The sequence below is a fragment of the Ammospiza caudacuta genome, chromosome 24 (assembly GCF_027887145.1).
Source record: "Ammospiza caudacuta isolate bAmmCau1 chromosome 24, bAmmCau1.pri, whole genome shotgun sequence".
NCBI lineage: Eukaryota > Metazoa > Chordata > Aves > Passeriformes > Passerellidae > Ammospiza > Ammospiza caudacuta.
In genome coordinates, this window is record NC_080616.1 from 1,617,297 (window position 1) to 1,633,472 (window position 16,176).

Genomic DNA, 16,176 nt, shown 5'->3' on the forward strand with positions numbered 1-16,176 from the left:
ACATTTGAGGGGGTTCACACAGTGTGTGGGGGATCACACAGCTGGGGAGGGTTCAGGGCTGGGCTGTCACAGCTTGGAGGGGATCACAGGTGCGGAGGGGACAGAGCTGGAGGGGGTCATAGCTGGAGTGGGGGAGTCACACAGCTGAGCAGGGGAGTTATCACAGTCCTGGGAGGTGTCCCACAGCTGGGGAGGGTCACACATTGGAGGGTTACACATACAGCCAGGGCAGGGCCCCTTTTAGGGGAGATGCTTGAGCATCCCAGGGGAGGGGGCTGTAATTAAAGCCACAATAATTTATTGCGATTTAAGGCAACTCAATACAAACCCACATGGACACAGGCGACACAGCAAGTGAGAACATCAAAACACTGGGGACCCCACTGGGATCAGCCCAGGTAATGTAGGAGAACCATGGATTTAGGGAGGCTAGTGAGGTGACGAGGGGTCATGCATCATGCTACGGGGGCACTCCACATTTGGTGGAGGCTCCTGCGCACCCCAGCTTTCTGGTCAGGCTGCTGAAGACCCCCTGCTACTCTTCTGGGGGGCAGGAAGGTCCTGGATGGGTAAAGGGGTCAGCCCCATGGCCAAGAATGCTCAGGCAACACCATCCCAATTCCCCCGAGAAACCCAAAAGCTGGTTTATGGGTGTGGTGGTGGGAACCTGGATTGGGGAGGGGACCCCAAGGTTGTGGAAAGGAGGAGAGGGACCTCCAGTCCCAGGTCCCTGACAGAGTATGCCTTTGATCCCTGATACAGGGTCCTGGGGTAGGATGAAGGGACATGGTGTGTTGGGAGTGAACAGTCAGGGTGGGAGGGTTTCAGGGGACATGGGAGGGATGGGGGTGTGGTTTTATGCCCCGTGCCTTCATGTAAGAGAGGAGCTGGTCGGGAATCTCAGCGAGGACTTCTCGTGCCAGCCCTGCCATGCTCAGCCCCGCACCAGGACCCCCCGTCATGTAGTCACGAAATGGAACAAACTGGGGGGGCACAGGGGGGCAGAGCGATTGAGGGGGTCCAGGACCGGGAAGGCCCCAGTCTCAGTGTCCCTCACATCCAGGTACATACTAAGACACAGTGCCACGCCCCCCATCCTGGTAACCCCCCTCCATGTCCTAATGTACTCCCATATCCCAATGTTCCCCATTTTCCAATACAGCCCTCTTTATGTCCCAGGGCACCCCCACATCCATGTGCATCCCAAGCCCCAATGCCCCTCCATATCCTAGTGCCTCCAATTTCCCACAGCCCCTACATCCCAGTGTCTCTTCCTGTTTCCCAATACACCCCATGTCCCAGTGCTCCCCCCATCCGGGTCCATCCTGGTGCCCCAGTGCCCCCTTCCTTTGCCAGCACACCCTCCTCATGTCCCAGTGCCCCCCACATCCAGGTGCATCCCACATCCCATTACCTCCCTCCAATGTCCCAATGTTCCTGCCTGCTAATGATCTGGGCTTCCCCCCACATCCAGGAACATCCTAAGTCTCACTGCACCCTTTTTTCACAGCACAGCCCCCCCAGAATGTCTTGGTACACGCCCTTTTCATGTCCCAGTGCAACTACATATTCCAGTATATGCCCCTCCATGTCCCAGTGCTCCCCACATCCCAGTGTCCCCCCTTTTCCCAGTACCAACCCCCTTCATGCCAAAGTGCCCCCCATATCCTGATAGACCTCCATGTCCCACTGCACCCCCATTCCAAATCTCAGTGTATCCACTTTTCCCAGTGAAGGCCTCCAACATGTACCCAGTGCACCCAATGTCCCAGTGTTTCCCTCCACTGAGGTACATTCCAAACCCCAGTGCACTCCTTTTTCCCAGTGCATCCCTCCCATGTCACAGTGCACTGCTTCTGTGTCCCGGAACATGTCTGACATCCCAATTCCAACCCCCCCACTATTTCCCAGTAAACTTCCTTTCACATGCTATTGTCTCCTTCATGGCTCAGTGCTTCCCATATCCTAATACACTCCCATGTCCCAGTGCACCCTCATTCCAAGGTACATCCCAAGTCCCAGGGCACCCTCTTTTCCCAGTGAAGTGCCCCTACCATGTGCCAGTGCACCCCCAAATCCCCGTGCATCCCCCCATCTACGTACATCCCAAACCCATTGCATCCCCGTGTCCCAGTGCCCCTCCTATATCCCAGTTCACCTTATCATCCCTCCATACCAGTCCCACCAAGTGCACTCCAGGAGTGATGGGGCTGATTTGAGCTCCCCAGGGCACCTTCCCACCACCACCCTGCTGGGTGGGCTGGGAGGGGGTCCCCAAATTCCTCATTGGTGAGGTTGGTTACCTGGACAATATCACGCTCAGCCACTTTGCCACGGGAAGAGATGCGGATGTCATCCCCATCTAGCTCCACCATGGCTGGGGGCAATGTAGGGGGGAGGTCAGGAGCACCCTAGTGCCCCCCATCCCAGGATGAGATCCCATTATGTCCCTCTCAACCCCACACCCAGAACCCCCAAGCTGGGGTATGCTGAGCCCATTCATATGCTGACACATTCAACTCATAGTTCAGTGGCCAAGGGACCCCACCCCCATCCCCTCAGCCTTCCCCTAGTTCCCTCCAGCCCCCAGATCTTACCATCAAACTCGGCCTGGCCAACCCCCACGATGATAATGGACATGGGCAATTTGGCAGCCTGAGGGAGCCAGGGAGTAAAGGGAGTCCCATGAAATTTAATGATGCTGCCACCAAATGAGCCATCCCCCCGCTCCCTGCAGCACCCGGGGGTGCCAACACCCCCTCCCCCAAGGATTCCAGTCCCCTACCCACCCCTCCCCCATCACCCAAAGGTCTCAGACCTCCCCAATGGCACCGGGGGGTTCCAGGAACTTCCCAGTCCCTTTGCAGCACCCAGGGGTTCCAGACACCCCTGCACATCAAACCCTGGGGGTCCAAGCCCTTTCCCACCTCTCAATGGTCCCAGTCCCTCCTCACTACCTCCAGCACCCAGGGGTCCACATCCCCCCCAGCACCCAGGGCTCCCAGCCCCTTCCCCACCCCTCCAGTATGCAAGGGTCGCAACCCACCCCTTTCCTCTCAGCTTCAGGGTCCCAGCTCCTCTTCACCCATCCCATCACCCAAAGGGTCCCAATCACCCCAACCCCTCAGAATCCAGGAGTCCAAGCCCCCTCCTATCCCCCTTCTAGCTCCTCCTCAACCCCCCAGCACCCAGGGGTCTCCATCCTTTCCTGCCCCCTCAAGGGTCCCAGTCCCTCTCCACTGCCCCCATCACCCAAGGGTCCCTAGTTCCCAGCACCCAGGGGTGCCACCACCCACCCCAATGCCACTATGAGGGTCTCACATTGACAATGGCCTCCTTGGTCTGGGCCATGTCAGAGATGACACCATCAGTGATGATGAGGAGGACAAAGTACTGGGATCCGTCCAGCACCGTGGCTGCCGAGCTAGGGGGACCCTGCGTGACGCCGAGGACACAGGGACCCCACCCCAGGGCATGGGGCCCCTCTTACCGGGCAACATGGTTGACGACAGGGGCAAAGTTGGTGGGGCCGTAGAGCTGGACATGGCGCAGGCTGCGCTGATACGCCTCCAGCACCCCCGCAATGCCATGACATGCCGGGTTTGATGCATCCCCATTCTGCCACAGGGTGACCAGGAGCACAGTGACACCACAGCCCCCACCCATGGACAGGGTGACACCATGCACCCAACCCACAGACAAAGATGGCATTGCTGTGGCCCCCAAATGCTGACAAGGATGATGCCACTATGTCCACAATGTGGTGACAAGGGAGACACCAACATGTTCCCAACTCAGTGTCAAGGATGATACTGCCATGGCCCCAACCCAGTGACAAAATGATGATGCCACTATGTTCCCAACCCAAGACAAGGATGACACCACCACATCCCCAACCCAGTGAGAAGAATGATACCACTATGGCCCCAACACAGTGAGAATAGGTGACAAGGACAACATCATTGTATGCCCAGCACAGTGACAAAGACCACACCACCACATCCTGAACCTGGTGACAAGGATGATACTACTATGTCTCCAACCTGGTGACACTGCCATGACCCCAAACCAGTCACAAAATGATGATGCCACTATGTTCCCAGCCCAATGATAAGGATGATACCACCACATCCCCAGTCCAGATCCAACCCAAACACACCATATACCTAACTTGGTGATCAAGGATGAGACCACTATGACCCCAAACTGGTGACAACACCAAGCCCCTTCCTAACCTGATGATAAGGATGACACTGCCATGGCCCCAGACCAGTGACGAGGATCACACCACCACAGCCCCAACCCAAGGACAATGTCCCTCCATGTCCCAAACAACATGACAGGATGACTCCACCATGGCCCCAACTGCATGACAAGGACACCACCCTTCATCCGCAGTCCTGTCCTGCCTTGGCCCCTCACCAGTGGGAACTCGTGGGACACGTGCCCATCCGGGGGGACCTTGGCACCAAAGCCAAGGGCTGGGAACATTTTGTCACTGTCGTAGTCTTGGATGATGTCCCCCACAGCCCTCAGTGCCAGGCTGTAGGCATTCAGCTGGAAGGGGCTCAGGTAGTGCAGGGACGTGGGCTGTGAGGGGTTCCCTGCACAGGCATGGGCCTCAGCACCCCCACAGCCCCCCAGCACCCCCATAACACCCCCAGCATTCCCACAACCATGGCACCACTATGGCCCCAACCCAGTGGCACGGATGATGTCATCCCCAACATTGTTACAAGGACAAGGATGATCCCACCATGTCTCCAAATGCCACCACATCCCCAACCCAGTGACAAGGGTGACACCACCATATTCCCAACTTGGTGACAAAGGTGATGCCACCATGTCCCCAACCTGGTGACAGCTGGTGACAAGGATGACACCACCATGGAACCAACAGTGACAAGGAAGACATTGCCATGACCTCAGCCAGTGACAAGAATGATACCACTGTCCCAAACTCAGTGGTGATGATGGCGCCAAATCCCCAACCCAGAGACAGCTGGTGACAAGTATGACACCACTGTAGTGCCAATACAGTGACAAAAATAACACCACCATGGCCCCAAACCCACGATAAGGACAACGCCATCATGACCCCAACCCAAGGGAGCGACAAGGGAGACGCCACTGGGTCCCCAACCCAGTGACAAGGGAGACGTGACCATGTCCCCAACACAAGGACAACAACACCATGTTCCCAAGTTGGTGACAAGGATGACACCACCATGACACCAAACTGGTTACAACTGTCCCAAATAAATCCCTCAGGGGGGACACAGTTGCCACTCACCATTGGATGCCGTGAAGTCTATGGCCACTGTGAAGTTGAGTTGGGTCCTGGGGGGTTAAAGTGGCCTTGGGGTGACATAGGGGGTGACTTGTGGGTTTGGAGTGGGGCACCCCTCTGGCCACAGGCTGGACTGGATGCACCCATATCACAATTCAGAGCACCCCCAAGTGTCCCTGCACTGAGGTGTCAGTGCTGCACCTAAAGGAGTGGCTGCGGGTTCTGAGGAGCCCCAAATGACCAATTTGGGGGTGCTGGGGAGCCCCTGCCCATGAGGGAGCATCTGGGTGGGGTGCTGAGGATTCACAATGAAGAAGATGGGAGTGGTGGGGATCCTCTTTCCCCAAAGGAGCAACTGTGGGTGCTGGGGATCCCAAAGCTGTTGGAAGTGCTGGAGACTTCTAAAGGGAGCAATTGTGGGTTCTGGGGACTACCAGTGAAGCAGCTGTGGGTGATGGGGACAGCCTACCCCTCAAGGAGGCATCTTGGTGGGAGTGCTGAGACCCCCAATGGAGGAGCTAGGTGTGCTGAGGATCCCCCAGTGGAGCAACTGGGGGTGCTGGGGATCCCCCAGGGAGGAGCTGAGGAGAGCAGGAACATCATCCACCCCTCCCCTCCATCCCCGAGGGAGCAGCAGTGGGAACTGGGGACCTCCAAGGGAGGAGATGGCAGTCCTGGGGACTGCCCTGCCAGTGAAGTAGAGGCTGGGTATGTTGGGGATTCTCTGCCCTTGAGGGAGCAGGTCAGAGTGCTGGGTACTCCCAAGGAAGGAGCTGGGGGTGTTCAGGATCCTCAAAAGTGCAGCTGGAGGTGCTGCGGACCCCCTGCTCACCCGCCCCTGATGTAGTCCAGGAAGGTGTGCTCAGCCTCCACAGTGAAGGACAGCAGTGTCACCTGTGGGGACATGGGACTCAGGGGAGGAAGCGCCCACTCCCCCTGTGTCCTCCCCCTCCGCACATCCCCATCCTCACTGTCCCAGAGTTCAGGTACTTCTTCTTCTTCATCTTCTTCCGGGGGTTCACCACCTGCAAGGATGAGAGGAGAGGGAAGGGGGCTGCTTCTCACAGGGACAGGAGGCCCCAGGGAGCAGTGTAATGGACTGTCACATCCAGGGAGACAGGGGGGCACAGAATACTCTGGGAGGCAGCAGTGGGAGCACTGTGCTGAGTTGCAGAGAGGGACCTTGAGAAGCACATGGTGGGCTGTGACACCCAGGGGTGCATGTGGGAACCCTGGTGATTGTAGATCCATGGTGGGGGCTGGGGACCCTCAAGGGAGCAGCTGTGGGTGCTGCACCCCAGGGTGCAGCAGGGGAACCATAACACCCCAGGGATGCAGTGTGGGGATCCCAACACCCTAGGCTGTAGCACAGGGAATCATGGGGACTGTAAACCTCTATGGCTGAAGCATGAGGACCCTGGGCATCACTGCAACTCAGAGTGCAGGAGAGGGACCCTTGGGTATATGGCACAGCAGGGTGCAGGGTTGGGAGGGACCCTGGCGACCATAACATCCCAGGATTGCATCACGGGAATCCTGGGGTATGTAGCACCTACACATAGACCCCGGCACACAGAGGTACAGCAGAGGGACAGACCCTGGGGACCATAACACCCAAGGGGTGCAGTGTTAAGACCCCAAGACACAGAGGTGCAGCACAGGGTCCCTGGGGACTGTGACATCTGGGGGTGCAGCAGTGGGACCTTGACCTCCATGGGGAGTGGTGCAGGACCCCCATGCCCATGTACCCATCCCCCCTCACCTCATACACGTTGAAGCGGCTCTGGCCTCGTGACAGCTCCCGATAACTGGTGGTGAACTCCCCGATGAAGTCGTGGCTGCACAGCCAGTGAATCTCCATCAGTCCGGTTAGGGAGGTTCCCATTACTCAGGGGGATCCCCACCAGTCAGTGGTGTGGGGACGGGGGGCTTCCCATTGCCCAGGAGGTTTCCCATCAGCCAGAGTCCCGAATAGCCGGGGGGGATTCCCATCAACCGAGGTGGGGGCAGGCTCCATCTCCCCAGGGATACAGCGGGGGGAGGGGATCCCTGTCACCTGAGGGGTGCAGGTCCAGGGTGTGGAGGGTCTCCAGGACCACACACAGCTCACCTGCCATCACGGTCCCAGTCATATACCTCCACCTTGATGGCTCTGCAAGGCAGAGGGGGGGGTCACTGACACCCCCAAATCCCAACCTCTCCCCCCCCCTCCCCTGGGGACCCGTCACACACAACCCCCCGCTCCCTGTGGGATTTGTTTTGACGCCTCTGTGGGCTTTTTCCTGCTTCCTTCTCCTCCTCAGGATATTTTTATCCATCGTTGCCACAGCAACGTTCAACGTGGGGCCAAAGCAGTGTGAAGAGATTTTTGCCAGGACAGTAGCTGATGACACTGGTTTGGGATTGGGGCGGGGGCGCAGGGGGGGAGGAATAGCTCGGTGACAGCTGTGATGCCCATTGCCCAGATGGGTAAACTGAGGCAAAAGGGCAAAAGTGGGTAACACGAAGGGGGCGGGGGTGTGCTACTGGTACCACAGAGAAAGGGGAAGGGGTTCTGGGAGTTGAGGTGGCCACAGAGGGTGTCTCATGGGGCCACAGAGAAGGTGGAAGCACTGCAGGGGGTCCTGAGGTACCACAGAGATGAGGAGAAGGGGGTAAAGAGGGTCCTGAGGTACCACAGACACAGGGGAAGGGATTCTGGGGGACTGCAGAGAGAGGGGAAGGGGATCCTGGGATACCATGGACATGGAGTGAGGGAGGCTCTGAGAGTCCAGAGGTACCACAGAGATAGGGACATGGGGTGCAGGGGTTCCTGGAGGACCTGGGAGATGGGGGAAAGAAGGAAAAGGGGGTCCTGAGGGCCCATAGAGATGGGAGGAAGGTGGTTCAGGGGGTCTCAGAGGACCACAAAGATGGGAGTGCAGGTGGTTCCCGGGTATGACAGAGATGGGAGAAGGGGGTTCAGGGTTAGGGTTAGTGGATCCTAGAGATGGGGGGAAGAGGGAAAAGGAGGTCTTTGGGGCCGAAGAGGGGGTGCAGGGGGTAGCAGTCCCCTGACACTCACCGGTCATGGTCCCCATTGCAGAGGGCACGCACAGGAATGGCAAAGGCTGCCCAGACGGGGTTCAGTGTGTTCCGCACCACTTCTGTCTTGTGGCAGATGGTGAAACTGGGGGAAAGACAAGGAGTAAAAGGGAGTCACTCCCCCAGCCCAACAGCCCCCAAGTCTGTCACCCCCACAGTGCAGTGAGGATTTTTAGACACCCCCGCCAATGCCAGCCCATGGGGACGTAGAGGTGTCCTGTGCTGGGGCTGAGCCCTCCCATGAGGTGTGGGAGGGTCACTGCAGTTTTGAAGGGGGGTCACTCACGTTCCGTCTTCGTTGCTGCGGTAGAAGACCATGAAGGGGTCAGATTTTCCGAAGAAATCCTTCTTATCCAGTTTGTTGGCACAGAATTGGAGTGTGGCCACGTCCTGGGGGGTGGAATCGGGGGGAGATCATCCACCCTGCACTCCCCTCAGGGGTGGGATCCTTTGGGGCAGCTGCTCCATGAGGGGAGGGATCCAGGACAGGCAGGATGGATAAACAGCCCACACTCTCATCTGCGGACTAGTGTGTCTCAGCCAACCCCGATATTGCGGGGTTCCCAAGCTACACCCCATCCCCTGCCCTGCCGCGGCTCACCCGGCAGTTTCCCAACTCTTCAGCGAGGAGTATGATGGTGCCACACTTCTTTCCCGGAATGCCACTGCCGGGATGAGATGTGAGCAGAGTGGGGGCACACATGGTGCCCTGGGGGTTCCCCCGCGCACTGAGCACCCCAAAACTTACCCATGGGAGGCAGCTGGGGCAGGTCTTCTGCCCCGGGGATGCATGGTGGCTGTTCCCATCCTGCAGGGACACATGCTGAAGGGTGATCGAGGGGATCCCCACCCAATAAAAAGCCCCCCCTCCCAAAAAAAGGAAGTCTACAAAAAAAAAAAAAACACCCAGCTCCGCCCCAGATTCCAGCACCCTAAAAAGAAGCTGTTTCTCCCCTCAAAAAAGCCAGTCCCCAAAAGACATTCAGCCCCCACAAATAGTCAATTCCCGCAAAACAAACTGCCCCTGAAAAAGCCAGCCCCAAAAAGTCAGACCCTTCCAAAAGCCAGAGCCCCCCTAAAAGCCAGATCCTTCAAAAGCCAGATCCCCCAAACCCATATTCCCTCCAAAAGCCACCATCCCAAGAAAAAGCCAGACCCATCAAACCCCACCAAAAAGTCAGACCCCCAAAAATGCCTTTCCTGCCAAAATCCATCCCCAAAAGAAAAAAAAAAAAAAAAAAAAAAAAAAAAAAGGAAGCCAGACACCCCTCCCCCCGCTTCCAATCCAAAATGCCACTGTTGGCTCTGAGGTCTGGGTCCATCCTGGACACACCAAAAGGGACCTAGGGAGACATGAGGACACTGGGACCATGGGGGTTCATGGCAAGGGCTTCTCCAGGGGGGGACATGGGGACACTGAGTTTCCCACTTTTCTCCAAAACACTGGTTTTGGAGAAACCCAAGATTTTCTTCAAAGAGGACATGGTGACCTCAGGGACCCTGGGGCACAGGCAGGACTCATGTCAGGGGCTTCTCCATGGGAGAGGTCATGGGGACATTGGGATCAGTGGGGGAGGCTGCTCACATTGGGAGCTTCCCTGGGGCAGAGACATAGGGACCATGGGACACTGGGGACAAGAGCGGCTACCATCAGGAGTTTCTCCAGTGCAGGGCATGGGGACCCTGAGGACTCTGGGGGATACTGGACCACAGTGGAGGCTCAAACAAGGGGCTTCTTGGGGAAGGGGAGGGAGGTGGGTGGGGGCAGAGACATGGGGACACTGGGGCTGGGGGGGTTCATGTCAGGGGCTTCTCTACGAAGAACATGGGCATACTGGGGCACAAGAGGGCTCACATCAGGGGCTTCACTGGGTGGGACATGGGGACACTGGGGCAAAGGGGGGGCTCACGTCAGGGGCTTCTCCAGGCGGCTGCCGGCTGAGCCCACGATCTCCCCCAGAGTGCAGAATGCCTGGCCCAGGAAATCCTGCAGGATCAGGAATACTGGGTGTCACCAAGTAGATGCCCATCCCAGGGAGGCCAGGAGAGCAGGGCTGACTGATCCTGCACTTACATGCTTGGAGAGGTCAGGGCTCTTGGAGTCCACATCATACCTGGGGGCAGAGGGAACATGTGGGCATGGAACAGGAAGGAGGGCCTTGGATGGGACAGGGATGGAGACAGGGATGGGATGGGAGGGAGACAGGGAGTAGGAGGGATGGGATGAGAGAGGGGTGGTACACAAATAGGGATGGATTAGGTGTGGGGATGGGATGGGGAAAAGAATAGGGGTAGGATGGGACAAGGATGGGTAAAGGGATGGGATGGGATGGGATGGGATGGGATGGGATGGGATGGGATGGGATGGGATGGGATGGGATGGGGACTGTAGAATGGACAGGGATGAGATGTGGATAGGGACAGAATGGGACAGGAACAGAATGGGGACTATCCAGTCCAGGATAAGCATGACAATGGGACAGGACAATGATAGGGAAAATGATGTGAACAAGGGTGGTAATGGTCCAGGAATGGGGACAGAACAAGGATGGGGACAAGGACACCCTGGGGGGCTGTGCCAGGGTGGCCAGGGGGTGACCCTGGGGGACAGAGGGTTGACACTGGGGGTGACACTGGGACCACAAGGGCCACTCACAGGTCAAAGCGCAGATTCTGCCGCTCCTCAAAGCAATAATCGAGGACAAACTTGTGCAGGAAGTCAGGATTCAGGGAATTGTCGATGACCTCGGTCCGGCCAAACTGGGGGATATGGGGACAGTGGAGATAGGGTGACAGGAAAACATGGGATGAGGACAGGGACATGGAAACACAGGGACATGGGGATGTGGTGATTTGGACACGGGGACATGGGGACATAGAGATGATGAGACATGGGGGCATAGGGATGGGAACAGGAGAACATGGGCAGGGGGGATGGGAGATACAGGGATGTGGGGACATGGAGATGCAAAGTCATGGGGGCATAGGGATGAAGACACAGGGACATGAAGACATGGGAACACAGGGATGTGTGAACAGCACCAGAAAACAGGGGTATGGGAATGAGGGTGGGGCATAGGGATGGGGGCAGTGGGACATGAGAATGTGGACATGGGGACATACAGATATGGGGACACAGTGACATAGAGACACAGGGACATGACAACACGTGGGCATGGAGCTGCGGACATGGGAACATGAGGATATGGGGACATAGAAACATGGGGACACAGGGACATGAGGACATGAGGACACATGTGGGCGGAGAAGGTGGGACAACGGTGGGCAGCAGGCCCGGGCTGGAGCACGTGTGGGAAAGGGGTGGGCAGGGGCGGGGAGGGCCTCGGGGTCGTCCCACGCCCTGCTCATTACCCCGCAATTAACACATTGTTAATTACAGGGGCCCTGGCTGCGTGCCGACAGCTGATTGGCTGGCTGCCTGGCATCTCGACCTGCTCCCCAGATCCCCAGGATGCTGGTTGGCTGATCGCTCTGCCCCCAGGCATTGATTGGATGGCTGCCGCATCCCAGAATGCTCATTGTCCAGGTGCTGCATCCGAAGATGCTGATTGCTCACTGGTGACTGGCCAACTGGTTGGCACCCCAACACACTGATTGGCCATCTGGCCATCACCCCAACATGCTGATAGGCCAGAATCTTACATGCTACTTGGCTGGCTGGCTGCCATCATGACTGATTTGCCATCTGGTTGGCACACAGACATGCTAACTATTCATTGCCCCAGCATGCTGATGATTGGTTGGCCAGCTACCACCCCAACGTCTTGATTGGCTGGCTGACATGCCAACTGGCCAGCTGAGCACAGCCCAACATGTTGATTGGCTGCCCCCCACCAATCGGGTCACTCACCTCCCGCCATTGGTGGCTGCCAGGGCGCTGCGTGTACAGCACACAGACTGCAGGGGGAGGGGTCAGGGGAGGCAGGCACCCCCAGAGACCCCCAAAACTGTTAGAGACACCACCATTCCCAGAGACTCCCAAAATCCCCCAGAGAGCCCCCAAAACACCTCAGAGACACCCCCGAACCCCCCCATAACCCCCTAAACTCCCTCAGACACCCCCAAAATACCTCAGAGGGTCCCCAAATCCCCCAGAGATCTCCAAAACCCAAAATACCACCCAAAACCCCCAGAGACCCCAACACTCCCCAGTGTTCCCAAAACCCCCAGAACCCTTCAAAATGTCCTTGAGACCTCCAAACCCTCATAGAACCACAACAATCCCAGAGACCTCCCAAAACATGTCAGAGACCCCAAAAACCCCCAGAGACCACAAGACTCCCCAGAGACACTCATGCTCCCAGAGACCCCCAGAACCCCCAGATACTCCCAAAATACCTCAGAGATCCCCCCAATCCCCTAGACACCCCCAACCCCCCCACAGATATAAAAATCCCCTAAGTGCTCAACACCTTCCGGAGACCCCAAGCCCCCCAGAAACTCCCCAAAACACCTAAGAGCCAAAACACACCCCATCCCCCCTGCCTCACTCACTTGGGTCCGACTTGGAGAAGGTATCCCTGTCCAGGAGCTGCCTGGGGGGCAGGGAGGAGTGAGTGTGAGAGTGTGTGTGTGAATGTGAATGTGAATGTGAATGTGAATGTGAATGTGAATGTGAATGTGAGCACCTGGCTGTGTCTGTGACTGTGTGTACCCATTGTGCAGTAAGATGTGCCCCAGAACCCATGTTGAGGTGCACAGCCACAGGTCGTGTAGGTGCACAGCCACATGTTGTGCCCTGTTGTGACAGGGTGGGTGGCAGGGTGTGCGCAGCCAGGTATGCCCCAGGACAGGGATTGGCGTGCAAAGCATGTCTGACACATGTTGGGGGGCCATGTGCTTTGGCGCTCAACCATGTGTCAGGGTGCTCCACAGAGTGTTGGTGAGGATGACCAGGTGTTGGTGAGCATGGTTGGATGTTGGGGTGCACTGCCAGATGTGCCCCACAACATACGTTGGGGTGCACAGACACATCTGCACAGGGTGCACAGCATGACACATGTTAAGAGTGCCATATGTCAGGGGTACAGTTATGTGTCAGGACACCAAAAAAAGACCTCAGGTTGCAGGGGGAGGGTACAGGGACTGCAGGGTGGGCAGGGGGTACAAGGGATGCAATGGTGCAGTGCAGCCTGGCCGGAGGATTCAGGAGTTTCAGGGTGGGCGAGGGATACAGGGGGTGCAGGGGATACAGGGTCCAACCTGACTCCCCTGCATCCCCAGAATCCCCCAAACCCGACCTTCTTGCACTCCCAGTCCGAGATCCCAAATGCCCCCTCCATGCCCCCCACTCCCCTCAGTGCCCCGCACCCTCAGCACCTTTGGCTTACCCAGTGCCTTTCTGTCCCCATACCCAACACTCCCTGTACTCCCCATGCTCCCCAACGCCCACTAGCACATTCCAATGTCTTCCAGTGAATCCCAGTGCCTCCTAATGCATTTCAGTGCCTCCAGCGCCAGCTGCCCTGCTTCCCAGTGCCTCCCAGTGCTCTTCATTGCCGACTGCACCCCGTTCCCTAGTGTCTCCCGGTGACTTCCAGAGCATCTCAGTGCATTCCAGTACATCTCAGCAATTCACACCAACTGCTCCCACTCTCCGGTGCATTCCAGTGCCTCCCAGAGCATCCCAGGGGATCTCAGTACATCACAGTGCACCCCGGCATCCTTCGACGCCAGCTGCTGTGGCACTCCAGTACCTCCCAATGTGTCTCGTTGCGTTCCAGTGCAACCCAGTGCCCTACAACGCCATCTGCTCCCAGCTCTCCAATGCTTCCCAGTGCATCCCACGAGATCTCAATCCCTCACAGTGTACCTCAGCACCCTCCAACGCCGCTCCCCAGTGCTTCCCAGTGCCTCTCTGTGCATCCCAGCACCCTCCAACGGCAGCTACCGCTACACCCCAGTGCAACCCAGTGCAACCCAGTGCCTCCCGGCACCTTCCAACGCCAGCACCAGCGCCTCCCCGCGCCCCCGCCGCCCGCTGCCGGCTCCCGCCGCGGCCCCGCTACCTGCAGGACACCGTGAGTTCCACGCGAGTGGCCGGGACGGGACTGGATCCGGTGCCCGGTTCCGAGGCGCCCAGGCCCGCCATGCCCCGGGTTCCGTCGCTGCCCCGACACTGGCACCAGCACCGCGATCGCGATCGGCTCCGCCCCGGGACCGCCCTTGGCACCGCCCGGGGCTCCCAGCACCAGCCCCGGCCCCTCACCGAGGGAGTGCCCCGGAGTCTTCTTCGGGACCACCCGCCGGGAGACCGGGACCGCCTTTGGCACCGCCCGGGGCTCCCAGCACCAGCCCCGGCCCCTCACCGAGGGGTGCCCGGAGTCTTCTTCGCGACCGCCAGTGGGGAGACCGGGACCGGCTCGGGACCGCCCCCGGGATCGTCCCCAGATCCGCGGCACCGCCTCCGGGATCGCCCCCGAGGCCGCCTCCCCTTCCCCGGTACCACCACGGACCGTCGATACTGCCCCCGGGATCGCCCCGAAATTTTCGGAATCACCCCCAGATTCCTGCGATCTACCCTCGCACCGCCTGCAGGCCTCCTTCCAAATCCCCGGTATCTCCCGGGCCCGGGAGACCCCTCCGGCTCCGCCTCGGAAACGCCCCCAGATCTCCGGGATGCCCCCCCCATCAATTCCACAGCCCGGTTCCACCCTAGAAGCCCGGTACTGCCCCCGGCATCCCCCCCAGATTCCCGGGATCGCTCCGGGATCAACGCCAAATCCCTTGTACCTCCCCTGACCACTGCCGCCTCCCCCGCATCGCCCGCCGGGCTGCCTCACCATTCCCGGGACCGCCTCGGACCACCGGTACTATCCCACAGGATAGCTCTCAGATCCTCGGCATCACCCCCAGATCTCCGGCATCAGTCCGAGGAAGTCCGGTGCCTTTCCCTGCACCGTCCCCAGTGCCACCTCCCCATCCTCAGTGCCCCCCGGACGCGGGTACCAATGATCAGCCCCGGGATCACCCCGAGACCACTGCTACTGCCCTGGGATTGCCCCGAGGCTGCCTCCAGACCCCGGTACACCACGGATCATTGGTACCATCCCCGGGATCACCCCCAGACCGGACCCCCGATGCTCCCTCCCCAGTAGCCCCAGCACCCCTCTGACACTCCCAGTGCGCCCCCCTGTGACACTCTCGATACCACCCACTCCACAGAATGAGGTCCCAATCCCCCTAGTTCCCCCTTATTCAGAACCTTCCCAGTATCCCCACAGCCCCCACAACTGCAGATGCAGAGTCCTCCAGTCCTCTGCTATCCTTCAGTAGCTCCCAGTACCTCCCCTGCACCATTCTGGTAACATCCAGCAGCTCCAAGTACTGTCCCGGGTCCTGCACTGGGAGCAAGGGGGGTGACATCGAGAGCCAGAGGGGGCACCCATTGCTGGGCGGGGGTTACCCAGTGCTGGGGGAGAACCCAGTGTGTGCTGGCTTGAGGACTCCGCTGCCAGTTTGAAGGTCCCCAGTGCTGTGTGGAGAGTCCACTCTGGGGGGACAGCACCAACCCCCCCTTTCCACCCAAAGCTCAGTGATCCAACGGGTCCATAGTAGAGGGACATTCTGGGGTGTCCCAGGAAACTTTGAGGACACACAGACACAACACAATAGGGGTAAATTTGGGTCTCTGGCATCCACTCTGCATGCCCAGGAAGTGGGGCCACTGGGAGCTCCGTGTCCCCAAAGAGAGACACCCACCCCTCCAAGGGCACCCACAAACCCTTTTCGGGGGGGCTCACAACCTCCCAGACCCCACTACACCAAAGACATTTCCCCCA

At 58.6% G+C, this 16,176-nt stretch overlaps 2 protein-coding genes across 2 annotated transcripts; one reads left to right on the forward strand and one right to left on the reverse strand.

Moving 5' to 3' along the window:
- Positions 1-824: 824 nt before the first annotated feature.
- On the reverse strand, positions 825-14,495 carry CPNE5 (copine 5). Its single transcript, XM_058819299.1, has 21 exons — positions 14,404-14,495; positions 12,890-12,930; positions 12,246-12,292; positions 11,031-11,134; positions 10,449-10,488; positions 10,285-10,361; positions 9,123-9,182; positions 8,976-9,039; positions 8,661-8,764; positions 8,355-8,459; positions 7,401-7,442; positions 7,053-7,128; positions 6,262-6,315; positions 6,123-6,184; positions 5,294-5,340; positions 4,423-4,604; positions 3,491-3,618; positions 3,322-3,424; positions 2,598-2,655; positions 2,304-2,377; positions 825-983 (listed from the first exon to the last, which is right to left on the reverse strand). Exons 1-21 carry the CDS (start codon positions 14,484-14,486, stop codon positions 825-827), a joined length of 1,710 nt encoding a protein of 569 aa, XP_058675282.1. The 5' UTR covers positions 14,487-14,495.
- LOC131567553 (basic proline-rich protein-like) lies at positions 14,485-15,492 on the forward strand. The gene has a single exon (XM_058819211.1). The coding sequence runs from the start codon at positions 14,485-14,487 to the stop codon at positions 15,490-15,492; it is 1,008 nt and encodes a 335-aa protein (XP_058675194.1).
- The last annotated feature ends 684 nt before the right edge of the window (positions 15,493-16,176 follow it).

Bases quoted from the DNA above. Each gene is read 5' to 3' on its own strand.
- LOC131567553 (XM_058819211.1), top strand. From the start codon at position 14,485: ATGCCCCGGGTTCCGTCGCTGCCCCGACACTGGCACCAGCACCGCGAT.
- CPNE5 (XM_058819299.1), bottom strand. From the start codon at position 14,486: ATGGCGGGCCTGGGCGCCTCGGAACCGGGCACCGGATCCAGTCCCGTC. The intron at 8,460-8,660 runs GTGAGTGACCCC...TCTTTCCCCCAG, and splicing joins CGCAGCAACGAAGACGGAAC to TTTCACCATCTGCCACAAGA. The intron at 5,341-6,122 runs GTGAGCAGGGGG...TTAACCCCCCAG, and splicing joins CTGGACTACATCAGGGGCGG to GACCCAACTCAACTTCACAG.